Here is a 15438-nt window from a genome sequence, read left to right as displayed (position 1 = left end):
CTAAAGCAAGATATAGCAAATTTGCATAAACACTTCCCAATAACATAGGAGCTGCTTGGAACAAAATAAATTGTACTTACGCTTGAGAGTTTTTAAACCCAAGCAAACTTTGTGGTGGATTATAGCTTACACACACCTGCCATACAGATGTAATGTTGTTTCTGAGACGCACTTATTTAGTAGACTCAGAGCGCCAACGGTATGCAGTATTACCCATTAATCTCATTCTTAACTCTCTTATTAATGTGTTATACAACTCAAGCCAAAGATATTTGTAAAGGTAAACATATTTGCATAACGTATTTGACATTGCTACATTTCCTGCTATTTTTCCCTATATCCTCTCTTCTGTTCCATTGGAACTGAGGGTCTTTCTCCTAGTTTAAATTTTTTTTATTATAGCATTGTTATCTTTTATTATTATTATAAAGTTCCTATCCCAAATCTGCATCTTCTACCTTTTATGTTTATTGTTGTACTAAATCTACAATGTTGTCTGTTTCTCTACTAAATCTATCCTGTAACCACATACTGTACATTCATTTCTCTAGGACCTTGGTGGCTCTTATCTGCTTGCTTTTATGAGCTCTTATGAACTGCTAGGAATAGCAATTTGCAGCGCTGTTTGTAAAGCCATCTCAGTCTGAACTCAACCTTCCCCTTCTTTGTCATACAGTGATACTCTCTGCAGAGAAATCCCATTTGCCATAGCAAAAATTCATTACAAGATGCATTTTAGACGGACACAAGTTGCCAAGTATGCTAGACATGTTTATAATATATAAAATATTTAACGTACAGTAATTAGAATTTTAATAAACTACATATTAGTGCACTAATGTATGTATTCATATAAGATGGTCTTTGTGTTACCCTTAGATTTACTGATATGTTGCCCACTATACATTATTGCCCAGAGCTACTTAGTTTATGTTTGCTAAGGTCTAAGACATACTGCTATGCTGTTCACACAATCTCAATTCTTTTAAGTACTTTGATAAGCTTTATTCTGCCATTATACCATCTAGAACATTAAACACAATGTTTAAGTTCTATGTTAAATCACAATCAGTTCCTATTAACTGTTCCAAGCTCCCCATTTTTATCAACAGTTACTTTATTAAATCCTTAATAATATAGATGGAATAGTTAGTTAATTTGTGTGTTGAGCCATGGATGTTAATTTGTAAACATAATAACATACTGCAATCATTTGCATAATAGCATTTTAATCTTTTTAGTAAAAGCTGTAATTCCCTACAAAGTACACTGCAGTAGAAACTAAGTGACTATTGGTAATAATAAAAAAGGCCTTAAAATTCTGATCCTATTATAGTGTTGGAACATACCCAAACTGCTTCCATAATCTCTGAAATGTTACTGTTCTCTGATTTAGGTGTCTGTGTCAAGAATAAAAATGAAGTATAACTGGTAGCAGTAGACTATTTCCTAAATGTAATTTAGTATTCACTAAGCACCAGCACTTTGCAAATAGCTCTGAGGCTTTCCTTCAAAGTTCAGAGCTCTAGTTATGCATATTGTGTGAGGTACACCATGCAGCTCACCTCTAGACTCTGTTGTGCTGAATAGATGGCTATGATAAATCATTCTGAATTGGCACTGAAGGGCATCAGCCATCAAGGATTTGACTACTATGTCTTTTTCCCCAAGATTATATCTCCTTGAACTGCCTGCCTTGGGCTACTAGTTTTGGAGAAAATTAAAAAGTGGAAAAAATTCTGGAAGAGGCCAGTTCAAAAAAATCTATAGAGGTTCAGTCTCTGGAAACCCATTAACACCAGTCACAAGACTGGCAAAGAAAACACTGGTGGTTGTTTAAAAGTCAGGCCAAGTCATTTTACGTAAGATCTGGTAATTCATTAATCAATCTGGCTACAAACCTTGAATGAATAACTTGCAGTAGTAACAAAGACTGGCAGCACCACCGAAGATTAGAGTATATAACCTGAACCAATGCAAATTACCCTCCTGGTGTTAAAAGCCCCCCATCATCTTCTTCATGGAAACCATTCCAAATGGATAAGCAGTCATTTATCTTCATAAATTTCTCCTTTGCCAAGAACAACAGAGTATGCAATTCATTGTGAATCTCTTTCTCACTCCCTCATTCTCACTGCTTGTAATACAGCATTTTTGGCAGCCCACAGTGAAACACTGTCGCCTATTCAGCTCTCCAAATATATAACACAGAGCACACTCCTGAAAGTAACTTTGACTATGCTGAACAATTAAAAAGAAACAAACAACTCTTTAAAAATAGAGAATTGCATTTAAAGACAAAACAAAACAAAAACCAGCAATTAAATTCAGGGCAGGCCACGAAACTCAGGTCTTATTAAATCTGTTTAAAAGTGAAAAATATTTTGTCAGAACACCATACTTGAAAATTCTTTTTGACACTACGCTGCTAAATTAGACTTTAATTGGCTGTTGTCTAGCTATATTTTCTCTTTTCAGATGACTTCCACTGATCTATTTGTGAATGGTGCAGACAGTATATACTTATCTTTGCGCATCTCTATCCTCTGTATAATGCTGTCCACTCTTCATAAATAATTTAAAATATGACTAGCCTTATATAGGGTTAGTATACAGGGTACAGTATATTTGAAATACACCTCAGGAGGTAACAATTTTCATCTCCCGAGGAAGAACACAAAAAAGCCTTCTAATTCACATTACTCAAAGATCTACAGATCTCCACATTTCACATAGTAATGACTTTAAGAATTGAAACCAGTTTATTTTTTTGTAAAAGGGCAGCAGAATCAGTTTTGTACAAATATAATTTTTGAAGGTCTGATCCTTTCCAAAAGCAAATCACAAAAGTGAATGAGAACGAAAGCCATCTACCTAACCAGTACACACAACCAGTTAACTATTTACTTGCATGAGCTTATGTCAATAGACAGTGCCCTTAGGGGTAAAAACTCCCTTAACATACATCTCCAATGATCAGAATCTCAGGCAATGAAAATCAGGGAAGAAAATAGAGGTAGCCAGGCTAAGAATAGAAAAAAAAATTAATAAATGTACAACACTGATAAAGAACATGCAACATCAGTGTAACAGTAAGGCCTTAATTCACCACTGTGTTCCTCCAATTTCATGCCAGTGTAAAACCAGTTGCACTGGGATACAAATGGAGTACTGTAGTGATGAATCAGAAATATCTATTCTATAGCAGTGCTGTCAATTTTCGCATCACATTTAGATTGTTATCTCCCATTAGATTTAGACTGTAAATTCATCATATTTAAACTGAAAATTCTTCAGGGCAAAGACTGTCTCTTAATCTATGTTTGCACACTGTCTCGTACATGTGGATCGTGTTTTCAGTTGGTCCCTAACCACTACCATAATACATTCATAAACTGATAATAATTATTCCTACAACACTCAATTTTCAAAGAGGCAATTCACTAATTTTTAGAAGGAAAATGCCTTTAATAGGCTTCAGTTTTCAGTTTGAGACAGAAGTGCAGAGTATTCACCCTCTGAAACACAAGCCCCATTAAAGATGCCTCAGGCTGGGCACCCAAAATTTCGTAAGTCCCTTTTGCAAATATAGGCCCTCACCTAGACAGTGCCATAAGCAATGCATTGGTAACTCAAAGGAGAGAGTGGTTCACTTCAGGTTAGGTTTTCAATTATTGTTGTGCTGCTTGTACTTTCAATCTTTTGTTTGCAATTCCATTTTGAACAAATTTGGAATATATTTCATGTTTTCATAGCAGTCAGCTCTCAGATAGAGGCTTTAAGGCTTCTAAAACATATTGCCCCAGGATGATTAAGATACAATTATATTTTCTTTAAAAAGAAAGAGCTGAAATGCCAAAGCTAATCAATATAGAAAAATCCAGAAATTAACAAACAAGAGACTAGGTAGAGCTTCCATTCTCTGCGCTAACACAAATAGTTTGTCTCAGAGCATCACCAAGATAATCCCCAGAGAAAGGACACATCTTTTATTGTTCTTGAGCACCCTCAGTTGTCTCATTAAGGAGCAGCAGAGACAAGAAATAGTGCTACATATATATACACACACACAGCTACATAATGGAGAACAGGGATAGGGGTTAAAGTTTGGAAAAAGCTGGCCCAAAAAGAAGAACGAGTTTTCTATTATTCAGTTTGGATAGCCTGATCACGACTGCCTACCCTGTAAGAAAACAACTCCTTTATTCCCCTCTTTCCTAGAACTAACTAATGACAAAGAACGGTAGTGGTGGAAATTATTAATGTGATACCGAGATATGGAATATTAGTAACCTTCGATCAGGTTCCCAGAAGCTATATAGAGACCCTCCCCTTCTCCATAGCCTTTGTTGCATGTAGTTTAGCACAGGCTTATACACACAATGGGTAATATTGTGACTAGTCATGAATGATTGTGTGATAACAGTGAAACTGCAGATGAACTCTTAGGCCCAGAATTTTAAAGGTATTTAGGTGGTGTTGTGCTCAGCCTTGGTATGTCTCACTGATTTAGGAGCCCAAGTCTCATTTCCAAAAGTGATTTAGGAACTTAGGAGCCTAAATATCATAGACTGTCAATGGGATTTTGGTTCCTAAGTGCCTACATCCCTTTTGAAAATGAGATGTAGGTTCCGAAATCCATAAGGCATAGCAATGCTGAATGCAGCAATACCTAAATAACGTTGAAAATCTGGGTCTTAGACTACTCTGCATACTTGCAAGAACGCAGGAAGAATTCTGGCACTAGCCATTCCAGGCCTAAAGGCTAGGTGTCAGAGGTGTGTTAGTGCTGCCAACAATATCTCACGGCCCAAGGGGGGGCCTAGCAGAGTGTGTCAGGACCCTGCCTACATTTGAGAACTGGAAGCAGCTAGACCCAGCATAGGAAGAGCGTCCACTGCACTTTTCAAGTCTCTTGTAATTGCTGCCCTTTACATGTAATCCTCCCACCTCTGTCTACACTCAGGTATGACATATGCAGACTAATGAGACTGTGACTTTAAACCCCAATGCCACATGATAGACCAATGGTTGTCCCTATTGTTGTGCACCAACTAAGGCAGTTTAAATATAATAAATGACAGACTGAATATAGTGTTGCCCTTATGCGACAATATGGCAAAGTGCTATTGGACAACAATCTGCCCCTCCAGAGGAAGTAGTCTCTGAGCCAAAGTGTGCCCTCATTGACTTCAGTGCAATCTGTAATTCAAGTCAGTGAAGTCCTTGAAGTCTGAGGGGTGGCATTTGAGTAAATGATGGCAGAATTTGTCTGCTAGGGAAGATGGAAAACACTTCTCGTCCAAATCTCGGTTTCTGACAATGTTAGTTGCTGCCTCACAATGCACTTCCCTAGATGTATTCCATCTATCTCCTTCTACTGAACCCTGGCGGGCTGCACTTCCAAATACACCTTAATATGACTGACTTTAAATTCCACGTGATGGACCAATGTCTTGATATTGCTGTGCACCAACCAAGACAGTTTAAACATCATGTATTTATCCCTGTGTTTGTATAACATTTTGATCTTCAGGAATGGAATCAGCATGCACAATAAATGACAATTTTATCCTTTATAAGTTTGGCCATTGATTCAGCAAGATACTTAAGAACATGCCTGACTTTAAGGCATGAGCAGTCTCATTGGGAGTTAATTCCCATTGGAATTGAATATATTAAAGTTACTCACACACTTAAGTAATTGCAGAATCAGGATCTTAATTTTTAGAAGACTAAATCATAAGAACATAAGAACGGCCATACTGGGTCAGACCAAAGGTCCATCTAGCCCGGTATCCTGTACTCCAACAGTGGCCAATGCCAGGTGCCCCAGAGGGAATAAGCAGAACAGGTAGTCATCAAGTGATCCATCCCGTGTCGCCCAATCCCAGCTTCTGGCAAACAGAGGAGAGGGACACCAACCCTGTCCATCCTGGCTAATAGCCATTGATGGACCTATCTTCCATGAATTTATCTAGTTCTTTTTTGAACCCTGTATAGTCCTGGCCTTCACAACATCCTCTGGCAAGGAGTTCCACAGATTGACCATGTGTTGTGTGAAAAAATACTTCCTTTTGTTTGTTTTAAACCTGCTGCCTATTAATTTCAGTTAGTGACCTCAAGTTCTTGTGTTATGAGAAGGAGTAAATAACACTTCCTTATTTACTTTCTCCACACCAGTCATGATTTTATAGACCTCTATCATATCCCCCCTTAGTCGTCTCTTTTCCAAGCTGAAAAGTCCCAGTCTTATTAATCTCTCCTCATATGGCAGATGCTCCATACTCCTAATCATTTTTGTTGCCCTTTTCTGAACCTTTTCCAATTCCAATATATCTTTTTTGAGATGTGACGAGCACATCTGCACACAGTATTCAAGATGTGGGCATACTATGGATTTACATACAGGCAATATGATATTTTCTGTCTTATTATCTATCCCTTTCTTAGTGATTCCTAACATTATGTTCATTTTTTGACTGCACATTGAGTGGATGTTTTCAGAGAACTATCTACAATGACTCCAAGATCTCTTTCTTGAGTGGCAACAGCTAATTTCGACCCCATCATTTTATATATATAGCGGAGATTATGTTTTCTAATGTGCATTACTTTGCATTTATCAACACTGAATATAATCCTTTGCTGATTTTACTTCAGCCAATGAAAGAGGTCTATACATTTGGTTTTCAGTGATTTATTTGGAAGCAGAAGTTCTAACTCATTAATTCTCTCTGATATAACCCAATTTAACCTTGCTTACAAATGTTATTAACTCCTTCCCATACTGACCCTATAAGAATACTATAATAGAGCAGCCCAATTACGTGATTATAACATGTGTCACTTACTTACTATGACTGAAACTTAAGCACAAGACACAACATTTTGAAGTTTCACAAAACTTCAGAATACAGAATGTTTCAAAATTTTTCCCTTGGAGACAGAGAACTGGCTTCTGCTCCACTTACACTGGTTTTATACTAGTATAATCCTATAGACTTGAAGTAAATTACTCCTGAATTACACCAGTGTGAATGATAGAAAGACCAGACTCAGAGGGCCAGTTTCTGCTCTCAGTGACATCAGTGTTCATCCAGAGTAACTTAATTTGCTGCAGTTGAGTTATGCCAGCATAAGTAATAGCTGATTTTGGCTCAGAGTATTTCATAAAGGCTGTATTTCACCTCCAAATGCATTTTACCTTATTGAAGCATTTAGTATTTGATAGGTATTAAATTTAACAGTCTTTATTCTGGGGATTCCCCCAAGTAAGTGGACCAGGAATGCTTCTGGTCTGTGATCTGCCAGGCAGAGGTGAAGCAGGGGTGATAGCTTATTGTTGCCCAAGGTCTTCCCGCCAGCTATCAAATGTACTATTGCCCAATTTCCAAGCCAGAGGATGATCTACTGCAGTTACTACCATCTAGGAGGAAAGAAGATTAGGGTTCAAGAGGGGCATGGTTGTCTGAGAATTAAATAGTGGAGAATCTTGAGGTCTTACACAGGAAAGGAGAATTAGTGGTTGAGGCAAAGGGGGCATAGCCCATCTCTTATATACCTTGACCCCCACAGCAGTATTTTAAAGAGGGCATTTAAATCTCTCCTGAAATCCCTCAGTTCTCTCCTTAAGACTGCCCTCTGCCATTATGTCTATAAAACACACATCAGTGACTAGTCAGTTGGCATGCTATGACCACTGCTTATTATGCTAATCAGAATAATCTGACTCTGATGCTGTGCTCCCCCAGTCTGTTTGTTGTATTCACCTATGGTCTCATCTTGTACTTAGAGTGGAAGGACTTTTTGATATGTGCATGTACAACACATAGCACAATTGGGGCCTGTTTGGGACCTGTAGGTGTAATAATAATTACTAACCTATAAAATATTAAAGAGCCATCAATAGATGCTGTATTCCACTGCGTTTGTTTCTGCGAAATGAACGTGGAAGACGACAAACAGGTTTCAACTTTTGTTTTTCTTTGCAACAGACTATTTTGCAATATCTCAGTGTTATGCCATAGTGTAACCTGGTATCTCTTCAGCACTTTCATTCCAGAAATCAGAATTCCACTTAATTCTTTCCAAGCATTTCTTCTCTCCAGATAACAGGTCTGGGTTTGATCATGAGGATTAAGGGTGTCAGAGGGAGGCTATAACAGACGTCACAGCTGTACTTCAGCATCTATTGGCTCTTTTTTATTAGAAGATTGTCATTCCACCTGGTAAAAACATGAAGCAATCTGAAATATACTTTTGCATCCACTTCCCTTACCTCGAATATATTTGATGATTCATTGCTGTACTGATTGGTAATGATTTCTGATTGGTCGCTGTACCACTTGAGTCCACCCAGAAAACCGTCTGCATCCAAGTCATTCACATCTAGTTCAGAGAGGTCAAGTTCTGGGAGATCTGGGCAAAGAGGCTGGTCTTCACCAACCAGAGCAGCACACTGCAGGGAGAAGTACAGAAACACACACTTTCATTAATCACCGGAATGTGTTAACCATAACTGCATGGATGAGAATTAAGCCTTGATTAAGTCACTCACTTCCACAAAGCAGGTCACTAGAGTTAATCTCGTTTTTAGAAAGACACACTGAGGGTTAGATTGTGACTAGCCTGCACAGGTGAGCAAAATGGTCACTACTATCCTTTTTCTTATGCGCCCTGGAGTGTCTAGCATCTGCAGCATTAGAAATCCAAACAAGGACTGCCAAGGCATGGCTCTATCTCTTTTCTGTCCCAGCCAGCAGAAAGGAATCAGCGCGGGTGGGAGTGCATGGGTAACCAACTGGTCAGTGTGTTTTATGCATCCTCCTCTATGCCCAAACCACAGAAGATGTGAGTCTGTTACAGCTGCCAGCTATACAGGCTAGATCTGCACCTCAAGCTGTAGAGGTTCATGCTTTCAGCTCTATATGGCCTTGGTTTAATCCCTTGGGTCAGTCAAGATGTTGACTGCCACATGTACTGCACCCTGTTGAAGGATACAGCAGTAGGTGCTACACTGTTCAATTCCCAGAGCTCCCGGAGACACTGTGCCTGCCTGCCACAGGCCATGCATGTCTATACCCATGTACCAAAGGCTCTGGCTTATCAGTACCCTCAGGAACTGCACAGATTTTAACAACCTGGTTCTAAAATACTGTCCTCATAGTAAGCAAATCATGAAGTGTACCTCTTGCCCCTGCCAAGTGCTATAGCAGTCATGGTTAGTTTATGGGGTCTTCCAACCTGTGGCTGTGCTGGTTGTACGTGCGTACACTGCTGTGTCTAAGAGACTTACGGTCTGTAAGCAGCAGCTATCTCAGAAGCACCAAGAGGGAGCTTTCCTCTGGCCTGCCCAGTCAGCACAATGCTACGCTTGTCTCAGCCTCCTGTCATTGCTGGGGAAATTCATCGTAGAGCAGATGCAACATTTAAGCCCAGTATTAAGGGACTAAGGGGAGGGGACTAAAGTGTGTGGCCCTTCTTCGCTAGTGTGAATGTCGTCCTTTGCATACCTTAGAAATAGAGTACAGACCAGTAGAATATCAATTTCATTAATATAACCCAGAATATTTTTTTTAGTATGTCAGGATCAGGATTTTAGGTATCAACGGAGGGAAAAAAAATACACACTTTCATACTATGTTTCTACCCTAGAACAGAAACTTTAATTCAAAAATACCACCTGAACCATTTTTTCATTATTAACAGAAACCAGGAAATACACAATTGAAGTCCACACCTTCAGCAATAACCAATGGCGTAGCTCCTTTCACTGCTGCCCCATATACATCACTGGAAAGAAAGGTGGAGAGTTCTTCTGTACAGAGGCTACTGGCAGTTCCAGCAATTAAGTGGTTAAAAGCCATAACAAAGCCAGTTGAGAATGGGTTTTCACCATTGCCTTTAATTGATTGTTTCTAGCTTTATCAGTTTGTGTTAATGGTAAGGATGGACCAAACAGAAAATCCAGACCTCAGAAACTCTTGGACTCCAGTTAGCTGATTGGGCAATTTGAATGATCTACTAGGTTCAACTTGGAATGAAGTCAAGCCCAGAAGTACCACCATCTGAAAAGGTAGGTTTGTAGGGCAATAACTTTACCATGCCCACTGATGTGGATGACTCACTATTTGTTATGCTGCTCTTGAAAATGCTGCCTTTTGCAGTGATATGAGAGAGATGAAGTTACGTTTAAATAAAATAAATTTCATAGAGATTTTTGTAGCTAGGAATCTTTGCAAGTCTACACTGCATGGGCTATATGCAGCAGCATAATGGTGAGCAACACTCTGGGAACCAGGAACAGAGTCAGCAGACTCAGTCCAGCTGCTAAAGGCTATAATTTACCATGCAACTTCCCAGAGCCGGCTCTAGGATTTTTGCTATCCCAAGCAAAAAAATTTTTGGCCACCCCCGCTTTTTTTTCATGCCCTCCCCTGCCCCCGGCTCCGCCCCTTCCCAATCCCCTCCCCAAATTCCAGGCCCCGCCTCCGCCCCCAGGCGTGCTGCATTTCCCCCCCCTTTGCTTCCTACGGCTCCCTCCCCCCCAACCCACAACCCTCCACCCTAGCTCACCTTCGCTCCGCCTGTTCCCCTGAACAAGCCGCCGCTCCACTTCTCCCCCCTCCGTCTCAGGCAAGGGAGAGGTAGCGCATTCAGGGGAGCAGGCAGAGTGGATGTGAGCGAGGGTGGGGGAGGGAGTGCAGGAAGTAACGGGGGCACAGGGGTAGAGGAACGGCTCCCCACCCCAGCTCACCTCCGCTCCACCACCGCCGCCTCCCCCGAGCGCGCCGCCGCTCGGCTTCTCCTCCCTCCCAGGCTTGCTGCGCGAAGCAGCAAGCCTGGGAGGAAGGGAGGGGGCTGAAGCAGTGCGGCGCGCTCAGGGGAGCGGGCGGAAGCGGAGCAGAGGCGAGCAGGGGCGGCGGGGGTTCATTTCTAGGGGCAGCATGGCCGGCGCCGCAATGCCCCCCCTAGAAATGTGCCGCCCCAAGCACCTGCTTGTTTTGCTGGTGCCTAGAGCCGGCCCTGCAACTTCCACTAGTCTACCAGGATACTACAAGACAATTATACAATAGGCCAAGGGGCAAAGGAACCTAGGGATTGCAAGGGGAGCCTTTGAAATATCAATTGCTTTTCTTCCTGTTATTTAAGAGGGCTTGGAACTTCAACAGGCCAAGGCCTTGCTTAGGTGAAATTTTGTACAATGAAATTTACTTCTTTTTATTTTGGCCACAGAAAAACTGCAAAGAAAAAGAAACTAAAAAGCTTCCCCATTTTCTAGCGCTGACATAACCTTCCAGCAGCAATCTTATAATGCCAAGATGACCTTTTTTTGATGCACAGATGAAATCTGTGATCTCATTAAAGGATAATCTAGTTTTTGACTGAAAAGGTAGATTCTCAGCATCATTCCCAGGTTTGTGTTGTGGAGGTCACTGGCTTAAAACTGATGCCGTAGACTTCTAAAGTATCCTGCTGATCTGTTACTACTTTCGTTTGTAAAAATAGCTTCACTCTGTACATCACCTACTTAAACATCTTAGGGCTGTAGTAATATGCATTGTGAACGTCCTGCAATGGGCATTCTAAGCAATATAAACAGCTGTGTAAAAAATGTCCATTGCAGCTTTCATTTGTCTATAATGACGGCAATGTCACTTAAAAAATGTAACAGCTGAAATGAAGTACACATGCTCTTGCCAATGTTGACATGATAATAAAATCAATGTTTCTGAATATGGCATTATGCTTCTAATCTGAGACACATTAGTAGCAAGTGTTCCTGTTATTAATTTATATTTGGCTTTTGGATGATGTCAGGTTTAACACTCCAAGTCCTATAATTGTCCTCATCTGACATGTTGATATTTACTCTTTGCCTTTACATCTGTAACAGGTGTGCCTGCATTGCCATAACACATTTCACTGTCTTTTCACAGGTATGACAGTTATTTCACAACTATATCCTTAATTTTATAATAAGATTTAAGAGGATAGAGTAGTTGCTAAACACAAAAGGTTAATTATTGTGCATTATTTCACCCCAACAGACTTTTTTTTCTTTGTTAGGGAGCAAACAATAAATTACCTTAACTGCACTGATGATAATGAATCATTATAATTAAGTATAATTCTTCATTAACCTTTTAGACGTCTTTGTGCCTTTGAAGGTAAATTAAAAAAAAAAAAAGACTGGACTTGTGCCACATTAATTATATTAATGTAAAAATAATCTTTTTATTTTTAATAAGTTTGTTGAAACAGCAAGGGGATGAACCCAGTAAAGAATGACAGACTTGATAGAATGTGTGCCATGCAGATTCTCTCTATCAATCTTTGCAACCTGACTGTACATCACCTTCATGAAACAGTGAAACACTGGGGATTCTGATCAGCTATAGTGACGCAGGCCTTTATTAAGCAACATGCTAGCCTGTCATTACGTGCAAGAGGAATAATGCATTTTAAATTGACAACAAACATTAACAATTCAAAATATGAAAGCTGCCTACAGTACCTGCTGCTTGTAATACTGTAGATCATAAAGGTGATCCCCAGAGCCAAAGCAGCATGCAGCCACTACTATGTCGCTATACAAAGTAAAATGAAAGAGCCAGTTGGTAAAAATCTACCAACAGCTAATCCATCCGCCACACAATTAATATTAAGATCAACCCTTTTTTCCTCTGTGAAAAAAATGATTGCTATAAATGATCTATTCCGTTACTAGCTTGAAATTACTGCAGGAACTCTGATGATTAAAATAAATCTTCAATATTTCCATATAAGCTGGTTCCTCAATCAAATCCTAGCAGCATTAAGAATAATACATGGATGGAAAAATGAAGCTACAGCAGCTGAGACCCACGCTATAAGCCAGACAACAACCCACAGGATACTCCAGCTACTCAGAAACAATTAGAACTTTGGAGCCAGAAAGTCATCCACTTACAGCCTTGACTCATAATAGCTACAGGACATATGAATTATCCATATCTATTCTGTTTTACCAAGAAATCAAAACAAGATAAGAGCAATTACAATATGCAAACAGAAATCAGTGGATACAATGGCGTGCTGCAAATATTGAAAACACGACAAAAAGAGTTAAGAATCCGATGCATGCCTTAATAGATAGGAAAAATGTAATTCTACAAACAGAGAACACCAGCACATTTTCACTTTAGATGTGTATCTCTGCACCATACATGCATCTTATTTAAGAGATGTCTAAGGGGAGGATTTTAAGTACTTATTCCAAACTTGTCGTCAGGGGGTCAGTTCCTTTGAGCAGGTTTGTCTTTTGGATTCCTCTCAACTGGGTCCAAAGAAAGTTTCCTTTGCTTCACAAGTTGCCAGAACTTTCAGATAAGGCTCCATTTTGCAGAATGCAAATATGCAGAAATCCTCAAACCTCACATTATACTCCAGAGATTACCAGGGAATTGCTTGCTTTTTTCCTTTATGAACTGTAGCCAGCAGAAGCTGTGGATTTGATGTATTGCCATCTATTTTTATAGAAGCAGCAGCAGCGGCAGCAGCAGCAGCTCACATAGTCCCGCATAAACTCTATTCTCATGGTTCATCCTGTTGTCTCTGCTGTACAGTAGGATTTAACTATTTGCTGGACTACTTGGATTAACTGAGAACCTCGTCCTATGGAACATTTTAACTGCAATACTATAATCCAGTTCAATAATCAGAAGTAAAGTAACATCTATTTCCAGTACCCTGTTTTAAAGGAATTTAAAACAATAAGGCAACAACATCATATTCATCTTTCTCAGTTTGTGTGTGTCAATTCTGCAAGTGATAAATGAGAAAAATCCTGAACAGAGCATAGCAAAAAACAAAACCAAACAAAAATCAAAATATGAAACCACTGATTAATTTTAACTTTTTTTAAAAAGTCTTAATCTAATTATAAATAGACATGGCATTTTTCCAACCAGGCCACTAAATGCCACTGGAAAGACTTCAGACACTGATTCATATCACTATCTTAGAGCATAAATATTGCATATGACTGGAAAGCGAGCCAAAGGCACATGAAAATAGTTTCCAACTGCAGGAGATACTGATGACAGCAGCTAAGCTGTGATTTGCTCAAGGCATTATAAAGTAACCTTAAATTAGCAAAGTTCACATACGATTCAGACTTCTTTCCAACACATGATCTCTAGTATACTTTTATAATTATTCCATTTAAATGAATTACCTCCAGAAGGGGTTGCACACAAGAGAATTCTCACTCTGTTCATAATGCAAAGCTCACCTCTATATCACTCCATACAGAGTCCTGGTTGCACATGTCCCACGCCATCCAGCTCCTGAATGACAGCAGTGTAGCTTTTAAACTGCAATCCACAGCCTCACACAGAGCACACACTCCTGCACAGGCAACTAGACCCTTACTGAGGGTGAACTGAAGGCACCTGTCTTACTACTGTTCCCAGTCACGTGACAAAGCTATTTAAAAAGTAGGCTGGGCTGTCACTCACCCAGCCTTCTGGTGCGGCTGCTGAAACTAGTGACGTCACGAGCCAGAGGCAGACCCGAGGCTTCAGTGGAGTCAGTCTTTCTAAAAACCCCACTCAGGCCCTTGAGTCTGCAGCACCACACTGGGATTAAAATCAGACTTTGATGCCACACCTCCTAACTTGTGCTGCTGCCATATAACTCAAATCCCCTACAATCTTTTTTTAATTTCTTTTTTTTTTCCAAAACAAGCAACAGACAAAGCTGTAGTTGTTACAAAGACAACCGTGAAGGAACTCTCATATGCGGTAAAGCATGTATTTTTTGAATACCTTGATTCTAAGTGGGCTACTTCGGGTTGGCTAACTAGTGCTGTTTAGTTTGGAAATGTTATTAGAGAGGTGTGTAAAAAGTTACTGCACGATTAATTTTTACTAGTCATTTTATACCTCGTGGAGTATTTTTTTTTAAATTGTGATATATTAGAAACTTCTGATCAATAACTACTGGAGCCATTTTTTTTTTTTTTACAAGCAAAGACCTCTACACAGACTGTATCTCACAGTGATGCTGCAAACATCAGTGCAAACACAGTCCTTTATTTATTTAGCATCTGCTACAAACAAGGGGCCTGATCCTACTCCCACTGAAATATGAATTTCTTTTTTCATCTCTTCTCTATAATCATTTCCATTTCTCACGCAGCCCTCCTGGAAAACAATGTTATTAAATACAACTGTTGTAGTCCTGTCCATAACTGCTCAGATTCCTGTCTCCATTTTCATATAAGTAGTATTTCCTCAGTGCTGCCTTAGGGTGCATTTTTGTATAAACACTGTATTCCAACCTCGCTGACCTGGGCTGTGCATTTTCTGTTTAAAAACAAGAATGCTCTCGTTGTCATGTGAAAACACGACATGCTATTAACAGAAGTGTTTCTTCTTTAAGCCTTTTACA

General features: G+C 39.7%; 1 protein-coding gene across 2 annotated transcripts in view; it reads right to left on the bottom strand.

Moving 5' to 3' along the window:
* Positions 1 to 15438, bottom strand: part of PPARGC1A (PPARG coactivator 1 alpha) — a 476597-nt gene that overhangs the window by 63884 nt on the left and 397275 nt on the right. The window contains exons 1-2 of one of the 2 annotated variants that reach the window (XM_007058105.4): positions 14279 to 14446; positions 8282 to 8461 (exon numbers count right to left, since the gene is read on the bottom strand). In XM_007058105.4, the coding sequence (XP_007058167.2) occupies positions 8282 to 8461; positions 14279 to 14326 (228 nt within the window). In that variant the 5' untranslated portion in view covers positions 14327 to 14446. Of the gene's footprint in view, positions 1 to 8281; positions 8462 to 14278; positions 14447 to 15438 lie in introns of those variants that run through there. The other variant, XM_043544575.1, reaches the window with a different exon arrangement.

The sequence above is a fragment of the Chelonia mydas genome, chromosome 4 (assembly GCF_015237465.2).
Source record: "Chelonia mydas isolate rCheMyd1 chromosome 4, rCheMyd1.pri.v2, whole genome shotgun sequence".
NCBI classification, from domain to species: domain Eukaryota; kingdom Metazoa; phylum Chordata; order Testudines; family Cheloniidae; genus Chelonia; species Chelonia mydas.
This window is presented reverse-complemented; position numbering and strand designations above follow the sequence as displayed.